General features: G+C 43.3%; 1 protein-coding gene across 2 annotated transcripts in view; it reads left to right on the top strand.

The window, feature by feature from the left end:
* The window catches only part of CADPS (calcium dependent secretion activator), a 211,882-nt gene that overhangs the window by 100,383 nt on the left and 85,567 nt on the right, over nucleotides 1-25,932 (top strand). Inside the window, exons 8-13 of one of the 2 annotated variants that reach the window (XM_017826840.1) lie at nucleotides 1,914-2,053; nucleotides 4,042-4,108; nucleotides 12,151-12,259; nucleotides 13,353-13,565; nucleotides 17,681-17,692; nucleotides 24,769-24,905. In XM_017826840.1, the coding sequence (XP_017682329.1) occupies nucleotides 1,914-2,053; nucleotides 4,042-4,108; nucleotides 12,151-12,259; nucleotides 13,353-13,565; nucleotides 17,681-17,692; nucleotides 24,769-24,905 (678 nt within the window). The remainder of the gene's footprint in view (nucleotides 1-1,913; nucleotides 2,054-4,041; nucleotides 4,109-12,150; nucleotides 12,260-13,352; nucleotides 13,566-17,680; nucleotides 17,693-24,768; nucleotides 24,906-25,932) is intronic. The other variant, XM_017826841.1, reaches the window with a different exon arrangement.

Below are 25,932 nucleotides of genomic sequence, written 5' to 3'. Positions count from 1 at the left end.
ACTTTCTATTGCGAGCGTTAAATTGGCAACCGGCCGCCAATCCTCAGCTCACCACTTTTATCCAAGGGAGAGCTGAAAAATGCTCCCAAGCCTTACAGCCTGCTGGATGGGCAGCTAAAGGCATGGGAATACATCCTGGCCCTATTGAAGCCAGTGGCAGGGCTCCCATGGATTTCAGCCATGTCAATACTTCATCTACTGAGAGGAAGGAGGGGAAGAGCTGTGAATTACAATACGACTGAGGAAAGTTTATGTGCCTTTTGATGAAAAAGAGTTAGAAATCAAAGTAGAGAGCATCCCAAACACCTTGAGTGGCTGCTGCCTCACTAAGAGGTGCGGTAGCTCAAGTGTACGTGCTTGCATGACCTGCCTTGAAGTGGAATTCCTTGGATACTGCTCAGTTTGGGTCCTTAATGTTTCCAACACCCCCCACCCCGTATGGAGAACTCGCTTCTCATCTTCAGGATTTGCTTAAATGTATTTTTTTCCAAGAGTGATGCAGTACAGACTGGTTATGCTCAGTTATCTATGTGACTAATAACAGCTTCAGATTCCTGCCAGAGAAAGCAATTCAATAAAAGAAGTGATAAATAACATTAATGAATAAGGGTGAACTTGGGAATCTACTGATATTTACCTCAGGCTTTAGAGGAGGCAATAAAGTAAGTTTTAGAGTTATTCATCAGAGGGTAATAGTGTCAAGGATATTTTAGTGGTAAACAGCCCCTAGGTTGTTGCATCAGCAGTAAAGTTGAAGAGCAGAGGAATACAAGATTATAGTCTGGGCAGAAGCTTGGCAGCAGCATGGACAAACCATGAGCAAGGAATGAGTGATGGCAGCACATCATTTAACGAGGGTGAACACTGCCATTTGTAAAACAATTTGCATGCATTATGGTTGATGGATTTAAAGGAGATTCATCTCACTACATAGGAGTGGAAACTTGAATGAATTTGTGCCAGGCAAAGTCACCTCTGAGAGTGAGAGACCTCTGAGAGTGAAAGCATCAGGAGGACAATAGGTGGAGGAGGAAGAAGGTTAGACCACCTAAAAGGGCACATGTGGAAACACCAGAAGAAGATGGTCAGTGTGGTTTAGTTCTGGGAGAATACTCTGTACCTTACTCTCTGAAAGAGCTGCTCAGCTTAGTAGTGGTGATGAATGAGTGAGAAAAGCACAGCTATGATCAGGAAAGATTATTCACCTCTTGCAACCTTTCAGTTACTTGCACTGGTATTCATCTGCAGTGGTGTTGCACTGATGTGCCCCTGCTGGACACCCTCCCATAATTTCCTCACTGCAGATTTGATTTGCTGTCATAGCACAGTCAGACGCAACAGCCTATCTGTTGCCTACTTTATCCAGTCATCACAGTAAATAATCAAGCCAGCTTTCTCACAACTTGATAATAGCAGTAGGTGAACCATTGTAGGTAGAGGTTTTTGAGCCCTGAAAAGAGCACACCTCACATGGGAGGTATCAGGGAGGCTAGAGGTTGTCCAGGTTGTACAAGTCTGAAAGTGGGCGATTGCAGTGGGAAATCTCAGCAAAAAAACTTGTTGCTGCTTTGCTAATCACATCAGTCCACCATCATGTCTAGACTGATTTACCTGGACAGTTGCAAATTCGTTTACCACAGTCTTTCCACAAATGACAGGAGCTGATAATGAGGTTCTGTCTGCACAGCTCCATGAGCCGATAGAGGAACCAAAGAATACATGACCTAATTCCAAAATAATAAGATGTACTTTAAGAAAGCAGTAAAAAGCTGACCATCCTCACTGATGTGAATAGACATATCCAGACTGACTTTTAGGTCAAAAATAGCTCATCTGATGTGTTTCTGTTCCCCATTAAACCCCGTTTTGTGAATAATTTTTCTCTTTAACATTGTTGGTTTTAATTCTTACAGGTTGTTCTCCATCCTACTCCTAATAGCCCAAAGCAGTCAGAGTGGCACAAAATGACTGTTTCCAAAAACTGCCCAGATCAAGACCTGAAGATCAAGCTTGCCGTGCGAATGGATAAACCTCAGAACATGAAGCACTCTGGGTAAACATTTGTCTCCCTCTGAACTCATTTTGTTTTGAGTGTGCATTAGGAAATTTCTCTTTTTTTTAAGATTCTGAAAGAGAAACTCTTTTTCTCAAGTTCACAGGAGGTGAAAGAGAAAGATAAATATAAAAATGGCATTAGTTCAGTCCTTTTTAGTGCACTTTCCATATTCTTAGCATAGTCTTTTTTAATCCGAATGAGCTAAACAGTTTAAATTTTAAACAGTATTCAGCAGGAAATTGCTAGTTATGCTTTTCCCTGTGAAGAAATAATAGGTGAACTGCCCAACACTCTTGCTGAGAATAATATAATTTTCTAAGTTATTCTTTGTTTTCTTGTATTGGCTGCTCAGAACCGTAAGTGCAGTGCACGTTCTGCTTGAAATAAACCCCAGTGTGGTCGCCATTATTTATACTGAGATATACAACACAATTAAATAGCGGTTGCCTGGAGCAGGACTAATGATCTGGAAGGTTAAAAGAGAAACCTCTTCCCTCCAGGAGTCAGTGTGAGAGTCTCTGGGGACAGAGAGGTCCCTGACTGCTTCTACTTTCGTACAGTTACAAAGATCATCCTTAGGAAGGTCTAGCTAAGGCCATTGGCAAGGCTTCCCTCTCTTTGTTCTTCAGAGCTCAGGATGTGATAAAAAATTGAAAATGTTCAGGACAGTCATTGTTTGGATTAACTCTTTCTCCAGTATGTTTTTGGTGCTATAAAAATGACGTAATTTCATTTTTATTTTCATAGCATTTTGTTAGATTCAATCCGTTATTTGTGGTTTAGATCCCTCATCCTCTTTAATTCTTCTTCCTCCTGTCTTCTCTGCTGATGAGATCAGAACCAATAGCCACGTGTGAAGCTTAATTTTTCCACCATGATCACAGGCACCAAAAGCCAGAGAAGACAGATTCCCTGTCCTGCTTGTTTCCTTGACTGCACATGACAGCAGGGCCATTCTCAAGCTTTCTTCAACTAACATTTGATTTGTATAATGCTGCTTAAAACTCTTAGGTTTATAACATCAACTTGCTGCCAGAACTGAGGTTGTCTTTCTGTTGATATTAGCAGCAATAGCAAAAAGGACAATTATTACCCTATTCTTGGACTAGCCAAGGACTCAGTGCCCACATCAGCATCACTTGGAATTTTGTGGCTTAAACGTTCATCAAGAGTGTGCTGGATCTCTTCTGGTATAAGGAACCCCTACCATAACCAAAAATGAAGTGCTTTTCTATTTCTTGAGCCAGAAAAAAAGTAATTTAATGATACATAAAACATATTAATGCTGAATAATATCCTTGTGTTTATTATTAGCGTGGTGCTGCCACTAGTTTTGCCATTGTCTGTGTCACAGCGGCCACTTCATCATAGAGATTAAATGCTTATTTTGACATTAATTTTAAAAGTTAATTCTTCCTTTCTAGAAAACAGTAAATTCACTCCTGCTGAGAAATTATTCAGTTTGCTTGAATAATCTGTAGCCAATCAATTTCTAGGAATTTAGCTGTTCAATAAAGTGTCCTGTTTATTCAGTCCAGTGGATACTGGGATCCTGAGCAGTGGGTTTGATGTAGAAAGTATCCCTCTGTTTGGCAGCTCCCCTCAGCCAAATGGTTTTGTGAAGTCTTAAATTAACATTAGGGATTTCTCTCCCTTAATTCTTCCGTTGCAAATGTAGTCTTTGCCCATCTCACCTGGCATCAAAGTGCTTCAAATTCTGAGCAAGTTGAGAAGGACAAAGGGAAAGAGAGAATTAATACTGTGTAATGTCGAGTCTTTAGAAGCTTTTTGTGTCACTTTCTTTACAGGATATTTGTTCAGGCTAGAAATAAACACATTTGTGAATGCTGCTGGGCTTGAGGGTCTTGTAATTACTCCTGCTCATGCAATAACTTCATTTTCTAGGTGTAAAGAAAATACACTGAAAAACAAGAGAACAACAGATAGTTACTTGTGTAATGAATTCACCTGTTCTTTTCTCCTAGGTATTTATGGGCCATTGGTAAAAATGTTTGGAAGAGATGGAAGAAACGATTCTTTGTCCTGGTCCAGGTAACAGATGTAACTAGAAGTGATCTTAAATCACAACATGAAATATTTAAGTCTTTCCTCTGGTGATTTTTGGTGCCTTGTGATTGATGCTGAGCTGTGGTTCTCTGTAGGGTGTCTGTTAAGTCATGGATTTTTTTCTAAGCATATACACGTTCTCAAGGATATCCCAGCTGTGAGTTTCCAGATGCTCCTGAATGCTTGATGAAATGGTGAATCAATTTTAGTGAGGAAGTAATGAGGTGAGGAGGAAGCTCAGTCTGTCTTGGCTGGAGGTTCTTGGGTGTAGATGCTCTTTTCTGAGCCTCCAGGTTAAATTTGGAGCCCACTCAAATCTGGAGAAGTTTCATCACTGGCTACATCAGTCAGCATATTGTTCTTGATGTTTATCTTGCCTTCACATTCATTATTGCTTCTCATTGTCTACAGCTCTCATTGATCATTTTGCAGTGTCTTCCTTTTCCCCTTTTTTCTTTCTTTCACTTTCTGCCCCCCCAGTTTCAGTAGACCTGTGTATTTGACCATGATTAAGAATTTCAAGGAAACAGATAGATGTCCTTTGTGACCTAAAAAGACCGGATCAATACTTTGTGTGTTAGATCTTCCCTCACCTTCCAGTGGCAGCTGAAACCACTGCGTGTGGCCCCAGTGTGAGGGATCCATCTCACACCAACCTGAGAAAGCCACAGAGTCCTCTTGGGTCCATCTCTCTCTTCATTCTCTCTAGACTCCCAGGGTATGTTGTCTCCAACGGTGAGATATAAAAGCTTTGTGCAGAGTCCTGTATGAAAGCAACACAGAAATGCTCTGATGAAATAACATGGGATCCAACTGAGATCTTGTGCCAGCACAGACCTAAAGTGATCAAGTCAAAGGGTGAAATCCTGCTGCTACTCAAACACATGGCAGGTCTGCTGCAGAGGAGCAGGGATTTCACCTCTATGTAAGAACAGAGATGGTGTAAACCAGGTGCACCCAGCTCCACGGGTGGCATGGAGCGTGCTTGTGTGCTGGCTGTCCTGTGCTGGTAAGGGCAGGAGTCCAGGCAGTCCATCTTCACCTTACACAGCTGGCTTCTCTGGTCCTAAATCACCTACTGTAAACTGGCTAGTTTGGTTTGTGTTAATTATTGCTCCAAGTTCAGCTGTCTCAGTAGGAAACTTAATTGCATTCATTCCCCATTTGTCCATCACTGCTGGCTTCCATAGCACTAAATTGTGGGGCAGATAAGAAAACCCATCCTTGGGAAGTAAAGGGGATTTATGATGTGCATGACCCAAATAAGTAGGAGGCTATTTGGAGAGACCTGTTGACTACCTAGTCCAATAAACAAATGTGATCAGCAGGGACAGGTTAAGTGCTCGTTTTGGACTCCACATGGGGTCAAAATGGCCACAGAGATGGGCAAGTTAGTGTAGAGCAGCCACAGGAGATGCCTTCATCCCTCTTTCCTTTTGGGAACATTATGCACTGACCCTGTTCTTTGGCAGAGATTGAAGGATTGCTTTTCTCTGTATATTTCCTTTATTATGCTCTGAAATGAAGTTAGAAGTGCTGTGGCAGTCTGTGATTACCTGTAGAGCAACCGGTATTGCTTTTCCCTGAAAGACAATTCAGTCCTTTTAGATCAAGTTCTCAATTTTTTTTTTTCCTGTGAACAAGGATTCTCCAAAGCAGAGAATCATCTCTCCTGGCACAGTTTCTCCCATAAGTAAATCTGTTGATACTCTTCTGTGCAAGGGTTTGCAGGTTTGGATGTGGATTCCCTTGTCTCTCTTAAGGAGCCTTTCTTCTGGCCATTCAGTGTGGTTGCATTTGCTTCTCTAGTTTTCAGCTGCTATATATTCTTCAGCTTGCTGTGGAATCGAAGCTCTCAGAGTTATTCCATGTTTTCTCATGTTACTAGGTCTGTATTCGTCAGTTGGCATATCAGAGCAGAATTTGGCCAGAAAAGCAATTCATTTGAATAAGATGAGCAGACTTTTGCCCCCAGAGAGTCTCTCTAGCCCACCTCAGAAATTCCAGCTGCCACTGCAGCTTCTCTGTTATGTTACCGTTTGCTCAACATTTGGTGCAATGTAAAGTGTTCTGCCGTACATCAAATATAAACAAGAAACACTCTCTATGCAGTCCCTCAGATGTAGTTTGAGCATATTGAACATGTCAGCAGGCAATAAAGATGGAATAAAAATACTTTGCTGTCCGTATGTTTGTCATTTGCTTTTCATGCAATGCAAAGGATGGGTGCTGATACGAGCAGGGATTGGCAGTAAAGGTGTTGATGTCCAGGATGCTCTGAACTCTGCTAAACCACAGACAGAAAATAACCCCCACAGGAAGGTGAGCTGGCTCTGTTATGTAGAGAATGGACAAGGAGCAACCCCTCTTTCAGGAGCTCGCTCATCCACACCAGGCTCCTGCCTGCAGCAGAGCTGAGACATGGAGTCCAAAGCATAAAGTCCCTTTGGGATATAATGTTCTGGTCAGTCCATGACAGTACCAGGAGGTCAAGGCTATACATTTGGATGAATAACTGAATATTTTACTTCTGATCCCTTGTCTCTGTCCTTTACCTGTAGCATCTTCTATTGCAGCCCTGTCTCCTCTCTGCTTGCCTTGCAGAGTAACCTCCTCCTCCTCCTGATCTTGTGCCCTCTCCTGCTCCTCTCTCCCCATTTCAAATGGACACAGCCTCGATACCTTCAGTGCTATTGGGTGGTACCACTCTGCCTTTTGGTACCAGCAGTTAGGAAATTCGTGGTAATAAATACTTAAACTCTTCATAACCATTTAAACAAGGCACAAAGGTGCCAAACTGCATGGGCGGCACCAGGGAGGAAGGTGTTGATGGCAGTTTGTCTCTTTTGTGTCAGCGATGCCTCGCCGGCATGAACGGAGGATTTGCGCGCGTATGGAGAAAAAGGAGCTCTGCTGGGAGCGCTTCCACTGCTACTTGGCTTGTGTAAGCCCTGGGGAGAAGGGGAAAGGAGCAATAAGTGCCTTGTAATTTGGGTGGAATAATCCCTCGCACCTTCTGTGTCTGTGTAAGTGCAAGGGTTATACAGGAGTGGAGTGATTTGTTTGGGTATAGTGGGTGTGAGCAGTTCCTTTGTGCCATTTCTAGACCTGAGCCTCACCTCTCCAGCACCTGCCTTGCTGGGTGGACTTGGCTCAACCCCTTGGGGAAGGTTTACAGCATGACATGGTTGGTAGAGCTGGTGTGTGTGCTCCTCCAGCACGAATCCATGCATTAAGAGGGGTTAGTTTTCTCTTCCAAATGAATCGCAGTCCTCTCTGCATGCTGCCCACCCTTCTCGTAGACACCCTTCGAGATGAGCAGCAGAAGAGCAGAATACTGATTAGATGTAAATTACATGGCAGAGACTCGTTACTTGCCTAATTTTAAATCCTGAGATATGCAGTGTGAAAGTGATGGCAGAATATGGCCCTGAGCTTGGATGGAAATGGTCGGCAGCATCACAAGTGAGGAAAATGCTTCGTAAAGGCAACCGTAATGCCAGTGGCAGTGGTAAGCAAAAGCAATGGAACTATTTAGGGCAAAGTTCTCCATGACTGGTTAGGAAAGAAAATGTACATCCATTGCAGATGTTTTAAGTGTTCCCTAAGTTGCTGTATCAGCTGCCTGAGCACAGCATACAAATTTCAGCCAGTTTGCCAGTTAGACCCTTGATCATGCAAAGGCTGGGATTTTTGATAGCTGACAGAGCTTATATTAATTCTTTGCAAGGTCTAACGTGCTGTACTGGCAACAACACCATGGCTGGTTCTGGTGGGTTTGCTGGCTTTGCGATAGAAATTTCTTATAATGATTCTTAAGGGCAAGTGAATTAATTACACTGAGATTTCAGACTGAATCTGTTCTTCTCTTGTCATAACCCCATTTCTGTGCTCTGGCAGCATATGGGAAGTAACACTCCATGGTACCTGGATGACATGTCTGCTGTGTAGCTTGAAGCAGTTTTCAGCTGATTGTGTCTGATGGTGTTTGCAGAATGTTGTTGGAACCAGATCAACTCTCTACAGATTAAAACCAGTTGCAGTGTCTACGCCTGGATCTATTGTTCTAGTGACAGACTCCCTAAACTCAGTAGAATTTAGACTAACAGTGACAGTTTGTGCTTTTAGCAAAACTCAGCTGACTCGGGATAAATTGAAATGAAGTAAGTGTTCGGTAACTCTGAATAACCACCAGAATTTGAAAATAATTCAGCAGAATTGCAGTGTTGCACACCAGCAGTCCTAGACTGTGGTCCTCAAGCCAAGCTAAATGACCCATTGGCTGGTCCCCATAATCATATTAAATCATGTTTTCTGTTAGACCCTTGCTGAAAACTAGGCATAGGTGGTGATTCTTGAGAAATCTTGAGTGTGATGATACATACAAAATGTCTGGAAACTGCTGGTTAAACAGATGCCACAGCCTGTTACATCTGCCTGTGATAGGTCCTGCACATCCCATCCATGCTCACGTGGGACACCTTCCCACCACGCAGCCCTACCCCGGGAGAGCACACACACCTCCTGCTTGAAGAAAGAAGTTGAGACAACTGCTATGTGCAATTTTTTAGAGCTGAATGGATGTGCTGAGATGTGAAATCTATGTTGTTTTCACTTTTTTTTTCTTTAAGCTGGATCATTTCCTCTGCTCATTTGTGTCAGGAAAGGGCTCGGGAGGCAACATACAGCTGCAACCAGAGGACAAGAGTCTGCCATCAAAGTGTAAAGCTGTATTACAGCTGGCAGTATCTTCGCACGGTTTCTCTCCCTTGGGACAAAATGCATGCTGTTAATCTAGGAAAGGTCCATTTAAGAATTTAACCCAAATAGGGCGGCGTTGTGTCAACAGTGAGAAAGGGGGAGGCGAATGACTGAGCTCAGAGTGTGAGGCATGACAATTAACAGGTTTGAGCAGGATCCTGGGGAAAGCAGTGCTCGCTAGAGCAGGAGTCTCTGCTGGAGAAACAAGGACGAAGTCAGGACTGGTTAATTCATATCTACTGTATTTATTAATCAGTTGGATTATATAGCTGGTGACAGAATATGGTCAAGTGCCAAGAAAGTCAGATTTAATTTAGCAGCCTGGGAATACTGAACTTTGGCATTTGTCTCCCGCTGTCTTCTTCCCCTTTCCTGAATTTCTTTGTCTTTTTCTCTTTTCCCCCACTTCCTTTTCCTTATGTTCTTTTGTCTCAAATTATTTCTCAAAGCATTTTCCCTCTTTTGTAATGAACCAGCCAGGACTGCCTTGGATTAGTTCCCTTCTTTTAGTTTCTCTCAGTTCAGCTTCCTTAGATGCTCCTTTTCTGGCCCTCATCAAGTCCCTGGATGAAATCCCAGCTGCTTTGAGAGTTTGTCCCTCACTGGGCAGAGATTTTTCCTCTGTCTTCCTTCAGTTTCCTCTCTGTATCTGTGTTTTTTCCAATTACTCAAACCATTCATCTTGCCCGTCCCATCTGCTCGCTCGCTCTCATACTCAGCTATGGTTCAGTGTGAACTCAGCAGGCTGTAAGATTAATTTGTGCTATTAACTGTTTCACTTGTCTGGCCACTTCTGAGCTTCTACATAAAGGAGGCTCTGTAAAGCACAACATTTTAGAGGACTGATGAAAGGCAACTGCAATCTCCACTTGACCCTACAGTGCTGTTCAGCAGTGAAGCATAACCATGACATACCGAGTCTTCTAGAATCTCATTTTCTTGGGTTTTGCTTTACCACTGTTTGTAAATGGAAGGAGCCACGTTGCACCAGTAGCCATGGCACCAGCTTCTCTCTGACCCCAAGCAGTAAATGCTTTGGGCAGCAGGATAGGGCACACAGGCTGGTTAGCCAGTCCTTGAAGTCAGTATCTTGAGTTGTTGAGATGCAGGCACGCTGCTTGGCACAGTTGGCACCTCTTCCAGAGGCCATCAATAGCCGTGTCCTCCTTCCAGCCTGATCCTAGCCTGCTGGTGCCAGCAGGCTCTGCAGCATTCCTGAGCTTGGGCTTTGCCCTTGAGCTATGTGAGTAGAGAAAGAAATATGAGGTGAACCCAGGTGAGCCCTGGCTTACCACACGTTATAGACCAACTTGAAGGTTTGTCTTAGAGGTCTCTTCTACTAACAGTGTAGGGCATCTTCTTTAAAGGAAATCATGTGCATGCTAACAGGAGAGACCTCTGTCCCAGGATGGCTCCACCAGAGCCTACAGTCTACATCTGCCTTTTATGACCTTTAACATGAGAAGTACAAGCTCTGAGCATTACTGCTGTGTTGGTATGGTTGGCTATTTGGTAGGGATGAAGAGTATTTTCTGGGTCCAAATAGGAACGGAATTACTTTTATATGAAGAAGAGCCTGAAGTTCAGACCTTGTGTTCAGGGTCAGAGAAGCAGCAGCTGAACTACTGAATGAATTTTACCTGTTGCTGTAGAGCATAGAGGAGAAGCAAAAAAAAACATTAGTAGTATTAATGTTTTCAATCAACATCAGCGTAATTAGCACTTATTTCAGGAATTGAATTTATCATGCAGTCTCTGAAGTTCTGGCTGTCTAACGCAGGGAAATCAAATCCTTACCTCTCAGATGAGATCTCCAGGAGTTTCTCATTAATCAAGTACATTCCAAAGTTTCTCCAGGAGATGGCAGCAGTATACTGCAAGTACAACTGAATGAACACTGCAGGAGTCTGAATGTTGTGCTGTGGGGCACTGGGTTATTTTTAGATTTCTTCTTGTTAATCTTTTTAATTTTTGTGTTGCCGGTACGATGGTAGGCATGCAAAGTTCAGAGCATGGAATATGCACTGGTGTGCTCCTGCTATTGGTCTGTTACTTGTCAATCTTTCGTCAGTGCTGGTAGTTTTAAGGAGGATGCAAGATGCTTAAAGCATCACTTTTAGTCTTACTCCCACAAATGTGTTAATGATAGGGTTTATTCTTAGGTGGCTCTTGGAGCTGTTCCTGGAGGAAGGCACGGTGCAGGCAGGGCTGCTGGAGCAGGCTGGCAGTGAGCAGAAACCCATAGAGGGCAGCAATAAACCGAGCGGCGGCTGGGAGACTCTGTGCCAGTAGATGGGTCTCCCGACTTAGATAAATTACATTTTATTAGTGATAGATGTCACCAAAATAAGGGCTGCATGTGTCTTTGTAGCCGAGAGATTTGGCTGGAGTTAGAGGGCAAAACCCTCAGCCCAGCCATGCTCCCACCTTTCAGGATGTCTCCCAACTTCCAAAAAATGACGAGCACGACTCTTTGCCACCCACTAGAGTTTAAAAGTTTCCTCCAGAGGTCAAGAAAATGTCCAGACGAATAAAATTACGTCAGGCATCCAGGATGTGACACAACCTTAACAAAGTCATTTGAAATCATTTGACAGTAAATTTCCCCGTGAGTTCCTAGCCTGGGGCACGGAGAATCCTCTCCTCTCCTCCTCCCTGGACGAGCCTCTCGCCGACCATCCAGATCGCAGCACGCCGAGTACACGCGGGGTCTTGATGCGGCCTGATGGGCTCCTAAAGGCGATTCGGGAGCCTGGCAGAGCCCCCGCAGCTGAGTCGGCTTCCGTCAAGAGCCTGACATTGAATGTATCGTGTCATGCAGATGGTACCTCAGAGGAGTGAGAGCTGCCATTTACAGCACTGATGACAACAACTGCCGAGATCAGTGGGATCTTAAGATTGCTTTAATATGACTGGCACCTAGCAATTTAGCTCACATTGTTTGTGACAGGGTGTCACTCTTGCACTTGTCTGGGGATGAATGATAGAGGGTTATAAACCGTGGAGCTTCCTCTTTTGGAGGAAATTAAACCGCTGTATGTACTGATGTGGAGAATTAGATGCCTGCCGCAGCAGGGTGTGTAAAGAGAGGTATTTGCAGAAGCCTGGTAAAAAGTTTAGTCTGTCTGATATGGGCAATGACCATCAAAATTACCCCACCACCCCCAGCTCCTGCAAACGTACTGTCAACGCGCAGCGTTTGTAAGCGCTTTGGATTGCCTTGTGCTGACCACACGGTGCCATCTTAGCTTTGTGATTTCCTTCAGGTTAGCCAATATACATTTGCTATGTGCAGCTACCGGGAGAAAAAAGCTGAACCTCAAGAGCTGCTGCAGCTCGACGGATACACTGTGGACTACACGGACCCACAGCCAGGTATGGGGCTGACAGGTCCCTCCGCGCCCGCGGGTGCTTGGCTCACCACACGTGCAGCTCCCCAACAGGAGTCTTCTCTCTCTCTCTCTCTCTCTCCCTGCCTGCAGCTGAACTGTGATCAGCATTATTCTAAATATGTTTGTGTTTATACTGATCATTAGCTATGCATGACTTTACTATAAATAGATCCAAGGAACTGTGCTAGGAGTTGCACCAGAGGAGAGAAAGACTCGTCTCTTCTGGGGAGCCTAAGTGAATTAAACGTGTAAATCCCAATGAAATTTGATTGTGAACTGAATGCTCAAACTGAGTAGTGATTCTAACCTGTGCCTTCAGTTTTTATTCCCTAAATTAAAGATTAACAGCTGTGCCTGTCTTTATTGTAGAAAATATATATGGGACCAAGCCAGCAGTTTTGCTTGCCCCATTCTCTGATGGATATCAGCATGTGGAAGGGGCAGGGACAAAAAGGGCTGGTACTTGGAGGTACCTGTTGAATGGTGAGACCCTTCTCCAAGTGGAAGAGGGTCCAAGTAGACTTTTATTTCAGCGGGGCAACACACTGAGTGTGGTGATCCTCCCCATGCCCTGGATAAGGGTATCCCCAGAGGAGACGAAGAAAGGCACGGTAGGTTGGTTGTCAAGACCTTTATTCCAGGTTAACGGTCATGTTATGGAGATGGGAAGATGTGTGCCAAATCAGGGAAAAGGCAGAAATAAGGGCATCATCCAAGCACCTTTTGTGCACTGTAAGCACTGATGCATTCGGTCTAATGGGGAACCTCCCACCACATCCCTTCAAAACCCATTTTTAATTGGGCTCCAGTGCTGCAGCTCACATGGGACCTGCACAGATGGGGCTGTAGGTGAGAGAAGCAATTAATCCAAGAGTGTCAGGACATGTTTTAGTAATCGGAGTGCAGGATGGTGGGCTGTCTTTCAGGTGAGTTTGATGCAGGGGAGGGAACTGAGCTGGGAGCAGCATGGAGCTGGCTGGGGTGACACCCAAGCAGTGGTGGGGTGGGCAGCTGGGGAGATCCCGTAGCTGGCCTCAAAGTCTGTGAAACTGCATTGTCACTTCCTTTCCTGCCAGGTTTGGATGGCGGCAGAACGTTCTTCAACGCTGTGAAGGAAGGAGACACAGTGATTTTTGCAAGTGACGATGAACAGGACCGTATCCTGTGGGTCCAAGCCATGTACCGAGCCACCGGCCAGTCTCACAAACCTGTACCGCCTACCCAAGTGCAAAAGCTAAATGCTAAAGGAGGAAATGTACCCCAGATAGATGCCCCAATCTCTCAATTTTGTAAGTAAATAAGTTCTCCTAGAAAGCAGAAGTCTTTGATGGAAAGATTTTCTGCACTGATCAATATTCGCGCACATGTTTCTGATTTCAAAATGAAATGTTTTTTCATTATCATTAAGCTGCTTTTTACATCAGTAGATCCAGAAGCAGTTAACCTGTGTGTTTAGCACAACCAAACCCAAGAAACAATATTCCTTGGGGAACTTGTCAATGGGTATTTTAAAGTGCAATACTTGATGGAGGAGAGAGACTGGGATCTGAGAGCCTGAGACCCAGCTTGCTTTTCACAGACACGCGTCTTACCCCCACACAATAAACTGCACACCCAGATCAGAGTGATTCATTAGTGCCATTAGCTGTCTATCAAATGCGTCACGTGCCCAGAACTACAGGTGCAAATCTTGCAAGTATGAAATGCACACACAAAAAGAGGTCTCCTGTTGAATATTCAACTGTAGGAAAACATATGGTATTTTTAACAGGTTGCTTTGCAGGCCAGTTAGATGTGAATTTAGAGCAATCATCTTTTAAGTCGTAGCTATGCTGCATGTCCTGTGCAGTTATACCCAGTTTGCTTCATTTAAAATTTAGAGCAATTTCTTTTGTCTTGCAAATGTAATTTGATTATAAACCACACAAATGCCTCCTCACTCATTTTTCTTGAAGGTCTCAATCACACGTCTGCAGCCCCTTTGTTATGTAACATACAGCAGTTCTTGTTAGCTTCAGCAAAAATTAAGAATTATGTCATTAAATATAAGTAAGGAAAAGTGGTAAATCTTAAAGAATTCTCCTAATTAAAGCAGATTTTAACATTTTAAAATAGTCTTTCTAAAGCAGTTATAGAGTATATTGTTATGAGGAACTCAGAAAATCTGCCCTTTGCTTGTCAATAGCATTTATATTTGTCTTTTGTATTTGTTTGACTTTTTCATGTTGGTGTTTATAGAAAACAATAGTGCAAGACATACAGCTATACAACCAATGTTACAGCAGAAAACCTCTGCTTGATGCTTTTTAATTTTTTGTACTCTCCACATGCCTGCATATTTTGGCCTCCCTTCTGTCTTGCGTTGCTGCTGCTGTGAGTGAGATGTAGTGTGATGCAGCGCGGTAAACCTGCAGTGAGTGTTTCAATTTCAGTGGCCCTCATCCTCCTCATCCCAATCAGGTCACTGACTTTGGGAGTGCAAGGTGTAAAGAACTGGGGTTGGGAAGGAGGGGCGCCTCTCAGAAAGCCAGAATGGGAGGTAGGAATTGGCCTCTTGTAAGTGGGACATTTACTGGCTGTAATTAGCCTCTAGCCTGGTTGAGTTGTGCTGACCTGAGACTGCATCCCAGAGATTTTATGTCCCTCTGCCCAGAGTGTTTAATCAAAGAATTCTTGGAAATAGCAGGCATGGGTCCTTCTACTACTGCTTTTTTACATGCTGAAAGCCTTCAAAGCCTAGCAAAGGAGAGCAGCAGAGGGATGCTGCTTGTGGCTCCCTTTCCTAACAAGTGATGCTGAAGGATGCTCGTAGCTGTGGGGTTGGTGCACAGAGGATACACTCCTGCTTATCCCAGCATGATTCCTGTGGAGTAAGATGAGAACAGAGAACATCAAACTAGGGAAGCACCTTTCCCTTCAGTCGTTTCTCATTCCCTACAGACATCAGGCCTGGAGAATTTTTTCTGCTGGGTAGATTCCTGATGTTTACAGAGTTTTCACTTTGTCGCACCAATATGTTGGTGGGCAAAGGTAAGGCTTGTGTTCCCAAACACGTCGTAGTAGCTGTAGCAAAATCTGCCAGGAATTTGAGGAGGAAAAGGGAATGCCCAGGGCTGTGGACATTTGAGTGTGATGTCTCCGTGCACAGCCAAGCGCTGTGTGCATGGGAGAGCTGAACCCCTCTGCTTAAGAGTACCTGGGGTGGAGAAGGGGCATCTTGCTTGTCCTAGCCCTTGACAGGAAACAGGGAGGTCAGCAGCTGAGCCCAGGAGTCCTCTCTGCAGCCCACAGCCCACAGCCCAGCACATCCATCAGAGCCTTGTGCTGCTCATAGTCCTGCAGACTATCAGCCTGACTGTGCTCAGAGCTAGAGAAATGCCACAGGTTTGACCTTGTTTTTCCATCTCACTCGCCTGCCGGGAGGCAGGGATCCCTCATCCTTGCTTCTGGTGAAAACAGCCAAGATTTCACTCCCTGGTTCCTCCAGGGCATCCTAGGGGGTCAGGATCTGACCTCAGTTTCTCTCACTTGTTCTCATGCTAATGCCAGCTCCAAATCTGGATCATTTTGCTTTTTATAACACCACCACCCTCTTTCCACCCACAATGTATTTTTCCAGAAGCTGGGCGACTTCAGGCTCCCCTTTTTGCTGCAAGCACTTGGAAACCCTCTTGGTTGTGTTGTGCCAAAGCCTGGAAGAGAGAAACTGGTCTGCTCATCAGTCCCTCAGTTTGATGATGACTTGCTACCTCAGCATCCTCTGGGCTAGTGTGTTTTGACCTTGGTCTTCCTTCCTCCTCCTCCTCCTCCTTTGAACCTAGATTCCTCTGACAGGTTTTTGTGCACATCCTACAAGAGGAGTAGGGCAACATGCCATAGTACACCTTCATCTCAACAGCAAAGGCTGCTCATTTTTCATATTTCAATGTCTGTACGTGGCAATGCTCATTGCAAAAGTCATTGGGTACAGCAGTTAAATAATCCGAAGCAGGAGTGAGCCATGCATGCTATGATGGCTTGTCGGGACTCTTAAATGCACAAATACATATCTCAGCTCCTTCAGTCTTGAAATTCAAACATATCAAGTATTGCATTTTTAAAAGGGTCTTGGTTTGTTATTGGGTTTTTTTGGCTTGGGTGTTTTGGTTTGGGGTTTGTTTTTCTTTTTCTTTTATTTTTTTTTTTGCCTGCAGAAAGGTAAGGACTTTTGCGAAACATTTTATTCTTGTACATTTATCTTTATACCTGTCATTTTTTTTTGTGCTTATTAGAGGCTATGGTGAATGAGGATGTGCAAAGAAGTAAATGTTAAGCCATTTGACGAGTAACTGTTGTTACAGCTTTCATGTTGTAGCAGTCCAAGACGGCTCATGCGCATGCATGCACACGCAGAGAAAATCCAGCCCTCCACGCCTGGCATGGAGCTGTCTGTCACACAGAAACTTGGGAAGGACATATCTTGCTCTTTGGGAAACTTGGGAGAAATAGTGAATTCACTTGGTTCCCCCCTCTTTTGACTTAGTAGATACAAAGATAGAGCAGCACTCAAATTCTCATCCACAGTTTGATGGCAGCACTTGAGTTGGAAGCAATCAGACAGCTCCGAACCAGGGTGGAGTTTATTTTATTTGCTATTTAAGTACTGAAAAAAAAATAGATCCTGCTATTCATTAATTTTTGTATGACTCTACAATTCCTTTTATGTGGGTGAACAATACCTGTTAGAGTGAAAAGTTTTGCTTTTTTTTGTTTTGCTACAATTTCAAAGAAAAACTCCATTCACGCAAAGCTGTGCTTTTCTCCAGTGTTCGCATTATAAAAGAAAAAAACCCAAACTGTTCTTGTTTACTGTTGAAACCATGCACAGTATTATAGTCAATAATGCTGCCAATACATATTACACCTTTTGGCAATATTTAAGCTTCATAAAAGTGGTCACTTGTCTGAAAGCGCCAATCTTTGTTTGTTCTGTGTTAGTGATGCATCAAACAAAATTCCCAAACATGCTCAACGTTCTTTTTTTTCCGAAACCCTTTTCTTTTTAACATGAAAGATTGGTCCGTACTTGTTTTATGTATCACTTGTGGTTATATTTAATTTTTTAATGTCTGTTTATATTTAATAACTGTTAATCACACCATATACAAAGAGTTGGTTGTTTTGAGAATTTGTGATGATTTGTTCCCCCATAATAAGTAGCGAGGTTTATTGAGCTGCTTAAGAAATTTTCAGCTATAAGTGGTTTTCTTTTTGGTTGGTTTGATTTTCTTTAAGTTTCTTTTTCATTCTTTGCTTGAACCCAAATATTTAGCTGCTAGGTTAGGGCTCCTGTCTGCTTTCCTGAGCCTTGTTGCTAGTCTTTATGTTATTCTGGTTTGTTCCTTCTTACCCTGCTAACTTCTAGCTGGACTCAAGGGTAAGTGCTTCCCTGTAGCTAGCACAGCTCAGATAATCAGGCTAGATTATCTGACGTATGCAATGTGCTTTTTTTTTTTTCTCTTAAATCTTTCTCATGTTTAGATTTTGTAGTACAAACTTTCCATGTTATTTTCCTGAATTGAGGTTTGAAATGTAAGTTTCCATACTGAAATTGGGATGCATGTGATGTTTGCATAATTGCCTTCTCTCCCTGGCTTTCACATTGGCATCAAGTGATCCTCTTAGTAAAGCCAATCATTAACATTTCTATTTTTCATTCCAAGATGTAAATATTAATTAACATCACAATAAAACTGTAAATAATACCTTCTTTTGTTTCATGGAATTTACATCTAGTTGACTGCTTCCTGCCTGAAAACAGATCATTTTGCACTCTGACAATATCCTTTCTCTCCGTGCCGATGATTAGCTTGGTGCAGCGCACCAGAGTGCGGGGCTAACCATGGACACCTCAGGGTGTAGCAAGGTAGGGCAGGAGACCCCAAGAGACCTAGACAAGGTGCAGGACTCCAGAGGAGACCCCCAAAAACCCCTCCATGCATGCCCTGTGAAAACAAGCCTGAGTCATCGAGGTTTGATAGTTCCCTCTCCCATAAACTCATTAGGGGATGATTTCAGCAGCAAGTGGCAGCTCTCTGGGTCACCCCAGATTTGGAGATGCTGGTCCACTCAGACCTAAATGCATTTGTCATGGAGGGGTGCTGCTGTTCCCCCAAATTATCATAAATTAATCTTTTAGCATGGGTCTCAGTCACCAATCAAAGCCATGCTTGTCAAAGCACAAGCCGGGGGGATTGCTATTTTACCTTTTCCCACTGGAATACCTACTCTGAAAAATATAAAAGCCCAAACTTGTGCTGTAAGACAGCTTCTCCTCAGTCTTTGTTCAGTCCTAAGTACACCCAGTACAAATCCTTTATTGGTGTTAAAAGCTTCTCTAATATCTGGTGAGTGCCTGCTTTCCTTAGGAGGGAATAGCATCAGTGGGTCATGAGAGCTGGCAAATATGTATCCGGAGTATCTGAATGCAATTATGAGAAGGAACAGGCGGTGTCATCCCTCCTGGCCATCAAACAAGACTCCTTTTTTCCTTCTTGCTCCTTTTGTTTCTTCTTTCTTCTTTTTTTCCTATGTGTGAGTATGTGCGTGTGTGTACAAATATCCCCCTGGGTATAGCAGGCAGAATTCCTTCTCAGCAGACACTTTCTTTTTTCTTTCTTTATTTTGTTTTCTAAATGTTTGGATTTCCAAAGAGGATTCTTATCAGACTTTACCTCAAAAAAATGCACAAAAGTTTAATTTGAATGAAATACAGATTTTTGCCACTTTGAAAGAAAGAAAGAAAGAGTGAATGAATGAATGAACTTGATTTTGGCAACATTACATGTATTTGCACTACTATGCATTGCTATCCTATTAGATTATTAGTTTTGTGCTTTAATTGCTTTATTTTTTTTTTAGATAGTTAGAGATATCATGAGAACGCTGCTGTGTCTTCTGTATTGTCAACTTGCAGATGCTTCATTGCAGGAATGCAGAATTAAAATGTTAATTCAGTTCTCACGTAATTTGCATGAATTTAAAACTAGCCTGTAAATCACTTCTATGTGCTTTAAGAAGCCTGGGACTCTAACTTATGAAATACAAATTCACGGGTTTCTGCAGTCATCCAATTCAAAATATTTTTAAATAGTTATAAAAATGCTGTGAAACAATGTTTTGTACTCTAAATAGTTGTTCTAAAACTGTGTTTTTGACTTGCCACACAAGGAATTATGTAAGTTCATACTACAAATTCTTATTCATTTAATGACCAAGCATTAGATAACTTAGATTGCAGTTCAGTGCCTGGTGTGTCTGGTGATTTACAGGAACATTCATAATAATTTATTAAAATTGTAACTCAAGCAGAAAAGAATTTGTTTACAGCAGGGGAAAGAGCCATAAACCACAGAAATAAACAGGCAATTAAATTTAAAACTATCTTCTCACATGGAATAATATGAAAGGGAAAAGAAAAGAGCTCTTTGCTCTGCAGCTGAGAGGCGAGTTGAGGCTGCTGCAGCGGCCGCAGCTCCGCGCAGGGAGGAGGTTTGGGGAGGAGGTTTGCAGAGCCCTGTGCACACACACACACACACATATCACTTCTCAGAAGTGGCAATGTCGCAGTGCGTGGTGAGGAGGGGACTTGCTAAGTCACCAGCCAGCACTGCCAGCAGCTCACTCACAATCCACCTGGCAATTTCCTGGTGCAGGGGTTTAGTTTCTCCCCCCCAGAACACTGGTGTTTGCTGGTGAAGCCTCTTGCTCCACACAGCCGGACAAAATGAGGCTCTCAGGCACTTCCCTGGGTGTTTCTGTAGCGAGTCACAGTCCAAGTGTGTCCGTGAGCTCTCATATAGTGGTGAGAACACGAGGGGACCCCGCTGCCCCTGGGAGTGGGCAGTGGATCACGGTGGGCACACAGTCACCCACCACCGCGGTGCATTCCGGCACCGCACAGCCTGGAAAACTTCTCCTGCTTTGCCCAGCCAGACCAGTGAGGAGTTTTCTAGAAATATCTGTAAATGAATAGCTGCCATCAATCATTGTCATTCCTTTATTTCATGTCTCCTGATGAGGTTGACTAGTGTCATTGTTTGTTACTGTCCAAACCACATCTTCATTCTTGTAATGTCAAGCAGATATGACAAGCACACATTTTCCAGATGAGTAAGATACAAAGTCACCTTTTAATTTACAGTTGTTTGATTTTTTTGTTTGTTTGTTGGAATTTTATTGGTTATTTTTATAAGCAAAAGCGTTTTAAAATTTACTGGATGTTCAGTTGCCTTTGATACTAAAACAAAGTCACTCATTATTGAAAAGAAATAAATCTGGAGTAAGAAATTCTTACAATAAAATGGCTACCTAAAGCCTTTTATAACAAGAATTCTTTTATGGAGCTTGTCCCCCACTATTAACTTCACAGCTCTCAAAGCAAAATCTGCCAAAATTATTGCTGGAGCAAAAGAAATGCAGAGGGCAGGGAAATACATTTTAAAAAATAAAAGTAAGATTTGACCATTTTGTCTCTTCCTTTTTAAATAACAGTTAGATATAGAGAAATACAGCCCTCAGAGAACCAAACAGTGGGACAGTCCTTTGATTTTCATTATTCTTGTTGTTGTTGAAATCTTAGTGTGCCTGACACTGGTAGATTTTTAAGACTGATTTCAAACACTTGTAGGAAGGGGTTGTGTGACAGGGGGTTAGTTAATGAAGTCAGCGTAAAATGCAAACTGGATAAAACCGAACAAAATAAACCTGGCAGTATTAAAAGAAGGCAGTAATGTAGAGACCAAGTGTGATACAAAAGGCCAAAGTCTGCAGTTTTCCAGAAGAAAGGTTCGTGGAGCCTGTGCTGCCCATGTCCCTCCTCTGGCAGCCTCCCTCCCGAGACCACCATCAAACACCTTTCAGCTGCAGTTGTGTGGAGCTTGTCTAAATATGTAAGATAACTTTTGTGGGCCTGCAGCAGCATTTCGGCTGGAGCCCCGAACAAAGAAGCAGTAGCGAGCTTGGCACGGCACCTTGGGAAGGGATTGCAAATTACTGGAGCATCATATAACTTTCTTTCTTTGGTTTCTCCTTCCTTTTTAGCTAGAATAACAGAGCAGGGTCAAAAAAGCAGCCGTATTTGACTGAAACAATTAATTTAAAGTACTTACAAATTGGCTGTACAGTTTGGGTGTGAATATTAGCCATTCTCGTTTTGTACTTTGTTTAAGATCACATGCAAACTGTACAGGCCATTTTGAAAGAAGGTAAATTAGACATAAACTTATTTCAAATGCAGATGTTGGCATTATTTTAAATTGCAGATATGTGTCTGAAGTGGGGTAATAATATATTTAGATCTGTTCTTTTTTTCTTTGTGTATTGTCTAGGAAGTTTAATGTTTTGGGAAAATTCGATTCCTGAATTTCATTTTTAAAAGTGAGTCCATTGGAAAAATCAAAATTCAAAAAGAAACTGTAAGGTGCATGGGGTGCTTATTTAGAATAATTAAGGAAAGATTAATTTAGTGTAGGATTGACCTCTTTAACCTGCTCCTAGTTATTTTTAAGAATTTTGGCCCAGAGCAGCATCTGGCCCAGAGTTGATATTCCATTTGAAAGAAATACACATTTGTATTACCATTCTTCACAGGCATCTCTAGTTCACATCACACCAGCTGTATCCCCTGGGTGGGCAACATGCACCCACCCAGCCCTGCATCTCTGCTGATGCAAAATGGTTTGGCCATGCAAGAGCTGTGGCACTGGGCTTTGCAGGAAGAGCTGCAGCTGCTCATCCTCCTTCCCATGGCAGAAATCCACATTTTAAACCACTGACTGAGCATAAGTCATGTGGATCATGCTTTTCTGGTCACTTGAGCTCACGCAGTGCCATGTCTGATGTCTCTCTTTTCATGTGGTTGTTCCGAGGTGGAGAGCTTTGGGGGAAATGGGCTTTCGAGCAGGCACCCAACGGGATGCTCAGTAAGGTGTGGCTTCAAAGTGATTAATGAAAGTAAAATTGTCCCTGATTATGGACAGTTGTGAAGGACATTTAATCACTGTGTCTGTTCTCACACTTGGCAGGGAACTGTCTGTGCCCCTGCCTTGGGCAGGGAGATTGTAAAAAGCCCAGCCAGACCCTCAGCTCGGTGGAAGCCAGCGGCGCTTCGGTCGGTTCCCACCAACCAAAGGTCTGCTCTGTGCCCACCTTGATCAGAGAATGTAATGTGGGGAAAAGCTTATTAGTCAGGAGTAAAAAATATTCATTTCAAACATGCTTTCTAGCACATATGCTCAAAAAAGTTCACCAGCTAAAGGGCTAGAGGACTCTTCAAATTTCCAGCTGATTTACTCGGCTCTCGGAGCCTCGTTGGCTGAGCAGGAGGATTGACAGTGTATCAGGGCTTCTAATTGAAAAGTAATAAAATCTCTGAGCAAAGCTGGCAAATGAAGGCCTCCAGCCAATTTGTCAGCTTGCAGTCAACTCCGAGGAGCCGGGCAGAGCAGCAAGCCATTAAAAATAGTCTGATAATAGCTGTTAAAACATTTTGCGGGCACTAGGGATGGAATTGAAAACAGCACAGCCGAACTCTTTGGGACTGAGTGCAATCAAATCCATCTTGGCCGGAAGGGACAGAGAGGAGAGGGCAGAAAGCTGTCAAAACAGACAGGAGCCAACCCATGCCACAAGCCCCAGGGCTGGGTGGGCTTCGCATCCCATACCCAAGGGTGCTGGACAGGTGCCCTGGAGGTGATGCACTCCTCAGGGAAGTTGTCCCCATCCCCTGAGCCAGCCCTTGTGCTGCCACCTCACTCGGCACCATCAGGAGCTTCTTCTGTCCCTGTGCTGAATGCACAGAGCTGCTGGCAGAGACAGAGGGGGGAGTTTGGGACCAGGGAGGGAGGTGACATGGGGGGCAGCAGGGCCCAGCACATAGAGTGAAACAGGGGAGCAGACCCTCAAAAATTAACCAGCTGTAGGAAAAACGTCAGTGTTTATTCAGCAGGGTTTTAGTGAGGAAAATTGCCAGCTACAGCTGAATTAAGTATTCCTAGCAGCTAATTGAAATGTTACATGTTTTAATTTGTCTGATTTCTTTCCAGTGGGTGATGTTATTTATATAGTTTGTATATAGATAATGACAGACTATACAGAAAATGTAAAGATTGCTTCCAATGATCAGTAATGATCATTGAGAGCACTGACATGAGCGAGGTATTTAGAAAGACATGCCATCCTTCACAGCTAAGTATTGAATAGTAAAACATATATAAAAGAACATTCGCACTCTCATTTAAAGCTCTTTTGATTTACTTGAATTTTTTTTAATTAAGGATTTTTGTGGGTTTTTTTTCTGGTAAAGAGGGATTTTGTTTTAAAACAAATACAGTTAACATATACTCCTATTGCAGAAAACTGCATTTTTGTGTCCTTTCAGCCACATTGTTTCAAGGCCACCCAGTTCCCGTAGGAGACTATAAACAGGGGAAGGATTTAAATCCTATTTTCTTTGTCAAGGATTTGGCAAGAACCCATATAGTAGGAAGCTGAGCACAGACAAAACCGAGTGAAAGGTGTCCTTTAATTCCCCAGCCGCTGGAAGAACAAAACCTGCTCCCAGCAGGGTCCCGGCTGGCCGCACCCAGGCCGGTTTGGCGGCTTCATTTCGACTGCTGAATTCGGTGTATTTTTAGTTAACCATGTTGAGATTAATTAATTAGCCCCTAGGAGTTAGTGCCCGTAAACGTCACCTAAAGCACAGAAGTGTGAATACGTTGAGGCTGTTAATTCACCCAAAAATGGCAGCTCGTAATCCAGGCAGAGGAAATTCAGTCTCTCCGTCGGGATGACTGGCAGCTCCGGCGCCCTGTCGGGTTACTGCCTCTGTGACAACAAACTACATATCAATTTAACTTCTTAGCAATGCTTAAAAGAGCATCTTTTTATTTCAGTGAGGTAGCATTTAAAGTTGCCATTAGGAAAAAAAATTGCCGTGGGGAAGACAAACATTGGCATTTGGATAAAGAACAACGTAACTGGTCTGATACCTAGAAAACATAGCAAATGTAGAGAAAAATGCTACAGCTGTAACTTCATTAGAATGGCAGAATCTATTACAATTAACCACAGCTATCTAAATAGGAGCTAATTTACTTATGTGAGCCAAAATTCTGTTAACTCATAGCCTATTGTAAGATACAGAGTGAATTCTTGGGTTTGTGTTCTGATTTTAAGTACAGAATAAATGCACTATAATGAGCAGTTGACAAGATGTTAATTCTAAAATCTTTTGCCTAAATGCAATAATATAGTCTATAACTGATGCAAGTTGACAATGGGAGGTGAAGTGTACTATGTAGCCTGCAAAGAGAAAACTTAATGGCAATGAAGGGAAGAGGAGATATTTAGCTTTCATGCTTCATACTGTATATTTTTCTCTGTTGTATTTGTCAACTAAAATGTCTTATATCTCTCTAAATGGTGTCTTTCTCTATATGTATAAATGAACAGATGCAGATAGAGCTCAAAAGCATGGCATGGATGAATTTATCTCTTCCAATCCCTGTAACTTTGACCACGCTTCACTCTTTGAGATGGTTCAGCGCCTCACTTTGGACCACAGACTTAATGATTCCTATTCTTGTCTGGCAAGTATATTCTTTGGTCTCTAGTGATATAAACATCAAGCAGCAAAGTCAAAGCTAGTGTGAGTGGGGGCTAATCCCCCTGTTGCTGGAAGATTGACTTCTGTTTACACCAGGTTTGAATTTGGCCCAGAGGTATTTTCTTTTGAGAGGCTGCCTGCAGTGAATTGACTGCTGTTCTTCTCCAGTCGCACTGTCTTTATCATTTCTGTTCGCAATGCTTAAAATGTTTCTTCCTGCAAAGACGAACTCCAGTGTGGGGATGTGAAGTAGAGAGCAGTGTTTTGCAGCCTCCTGCACTGCCTTCCAGAGTCTTCTGGATGAAAGAACAGGGGAGAGATGACAGTCTGATACCACCTCCCATGTCAGTGGAGTCCCACTAGGAATAACTGTGGCCCACCTTTATGTCTCTTTATGAGCAGGGATCCCAAGCAGGTAACAGATGGTACTATGTGGATAACTGCAGTGATGCTGCAGTCTGTCCACGCTCCCTTAGTCGCATGCCCATCCTGAGCACTCCCATGAGCAGCAGTTGCAGCTCTCAGCCCACTGTAGGACAGTGGCAGGAGATGCTCCAGGACAGCTTGTAGCCTTTGGCTGGAGTGCAGTGCTTGGGGGCTCTTGGGTACTGTAAGGGTTTAAATTACAAATAACTGATAACAACACAACTTGAGCAATTAATTTATAGGAGTTTCAGTGAGGAGGATGAAAAGGCTCTTCATTTTGAGAAAACAATAGGATGAATCCTTTCTAGGGGGGTCTGAAATGGAGAACCTGTCCTGAACATGGCATGGGACAGATCCTGACCTGCTGCCCTCCTAGAGTTGCACAGAACCCTCCATTCTGGGGTGTCATGGTGGGCTCCTTCACCAGAAGGACCACCCCGTGCCAAGAGCCTTCATCTTTACCAGCTGTGCAGTCTTGGAGCTGGGACTCTCAAGTGTCTTGCTGTTACAAGAGCAACCTGGGAGCACAGCTGAGCAGCTGGCAATGAGGCTGTTGGTCTCAAATCCTGTCCCCCACGTCCCCC

Source organism: Lepidothrix coronata, unplaced genomic scaffold (genome assembly GCF_001604755.1).
Source record: "Lepidothrix coronata isolate B3197 unplaced genomic scaffold, Lepidothrix_coronata-1.0 Scaffold131, whole genome shotgun sequence".
Taxonomy (NCBI): domain Eukaryota; kingdom Metazoa; phylum Chordata; class Aves; order Passeriformes; family Pipridae; genus Lepidothrix; species Lepidothrix coronata.
This window is presented reverse-complemented; position numbering and strand designations above follow the sequence as displayed.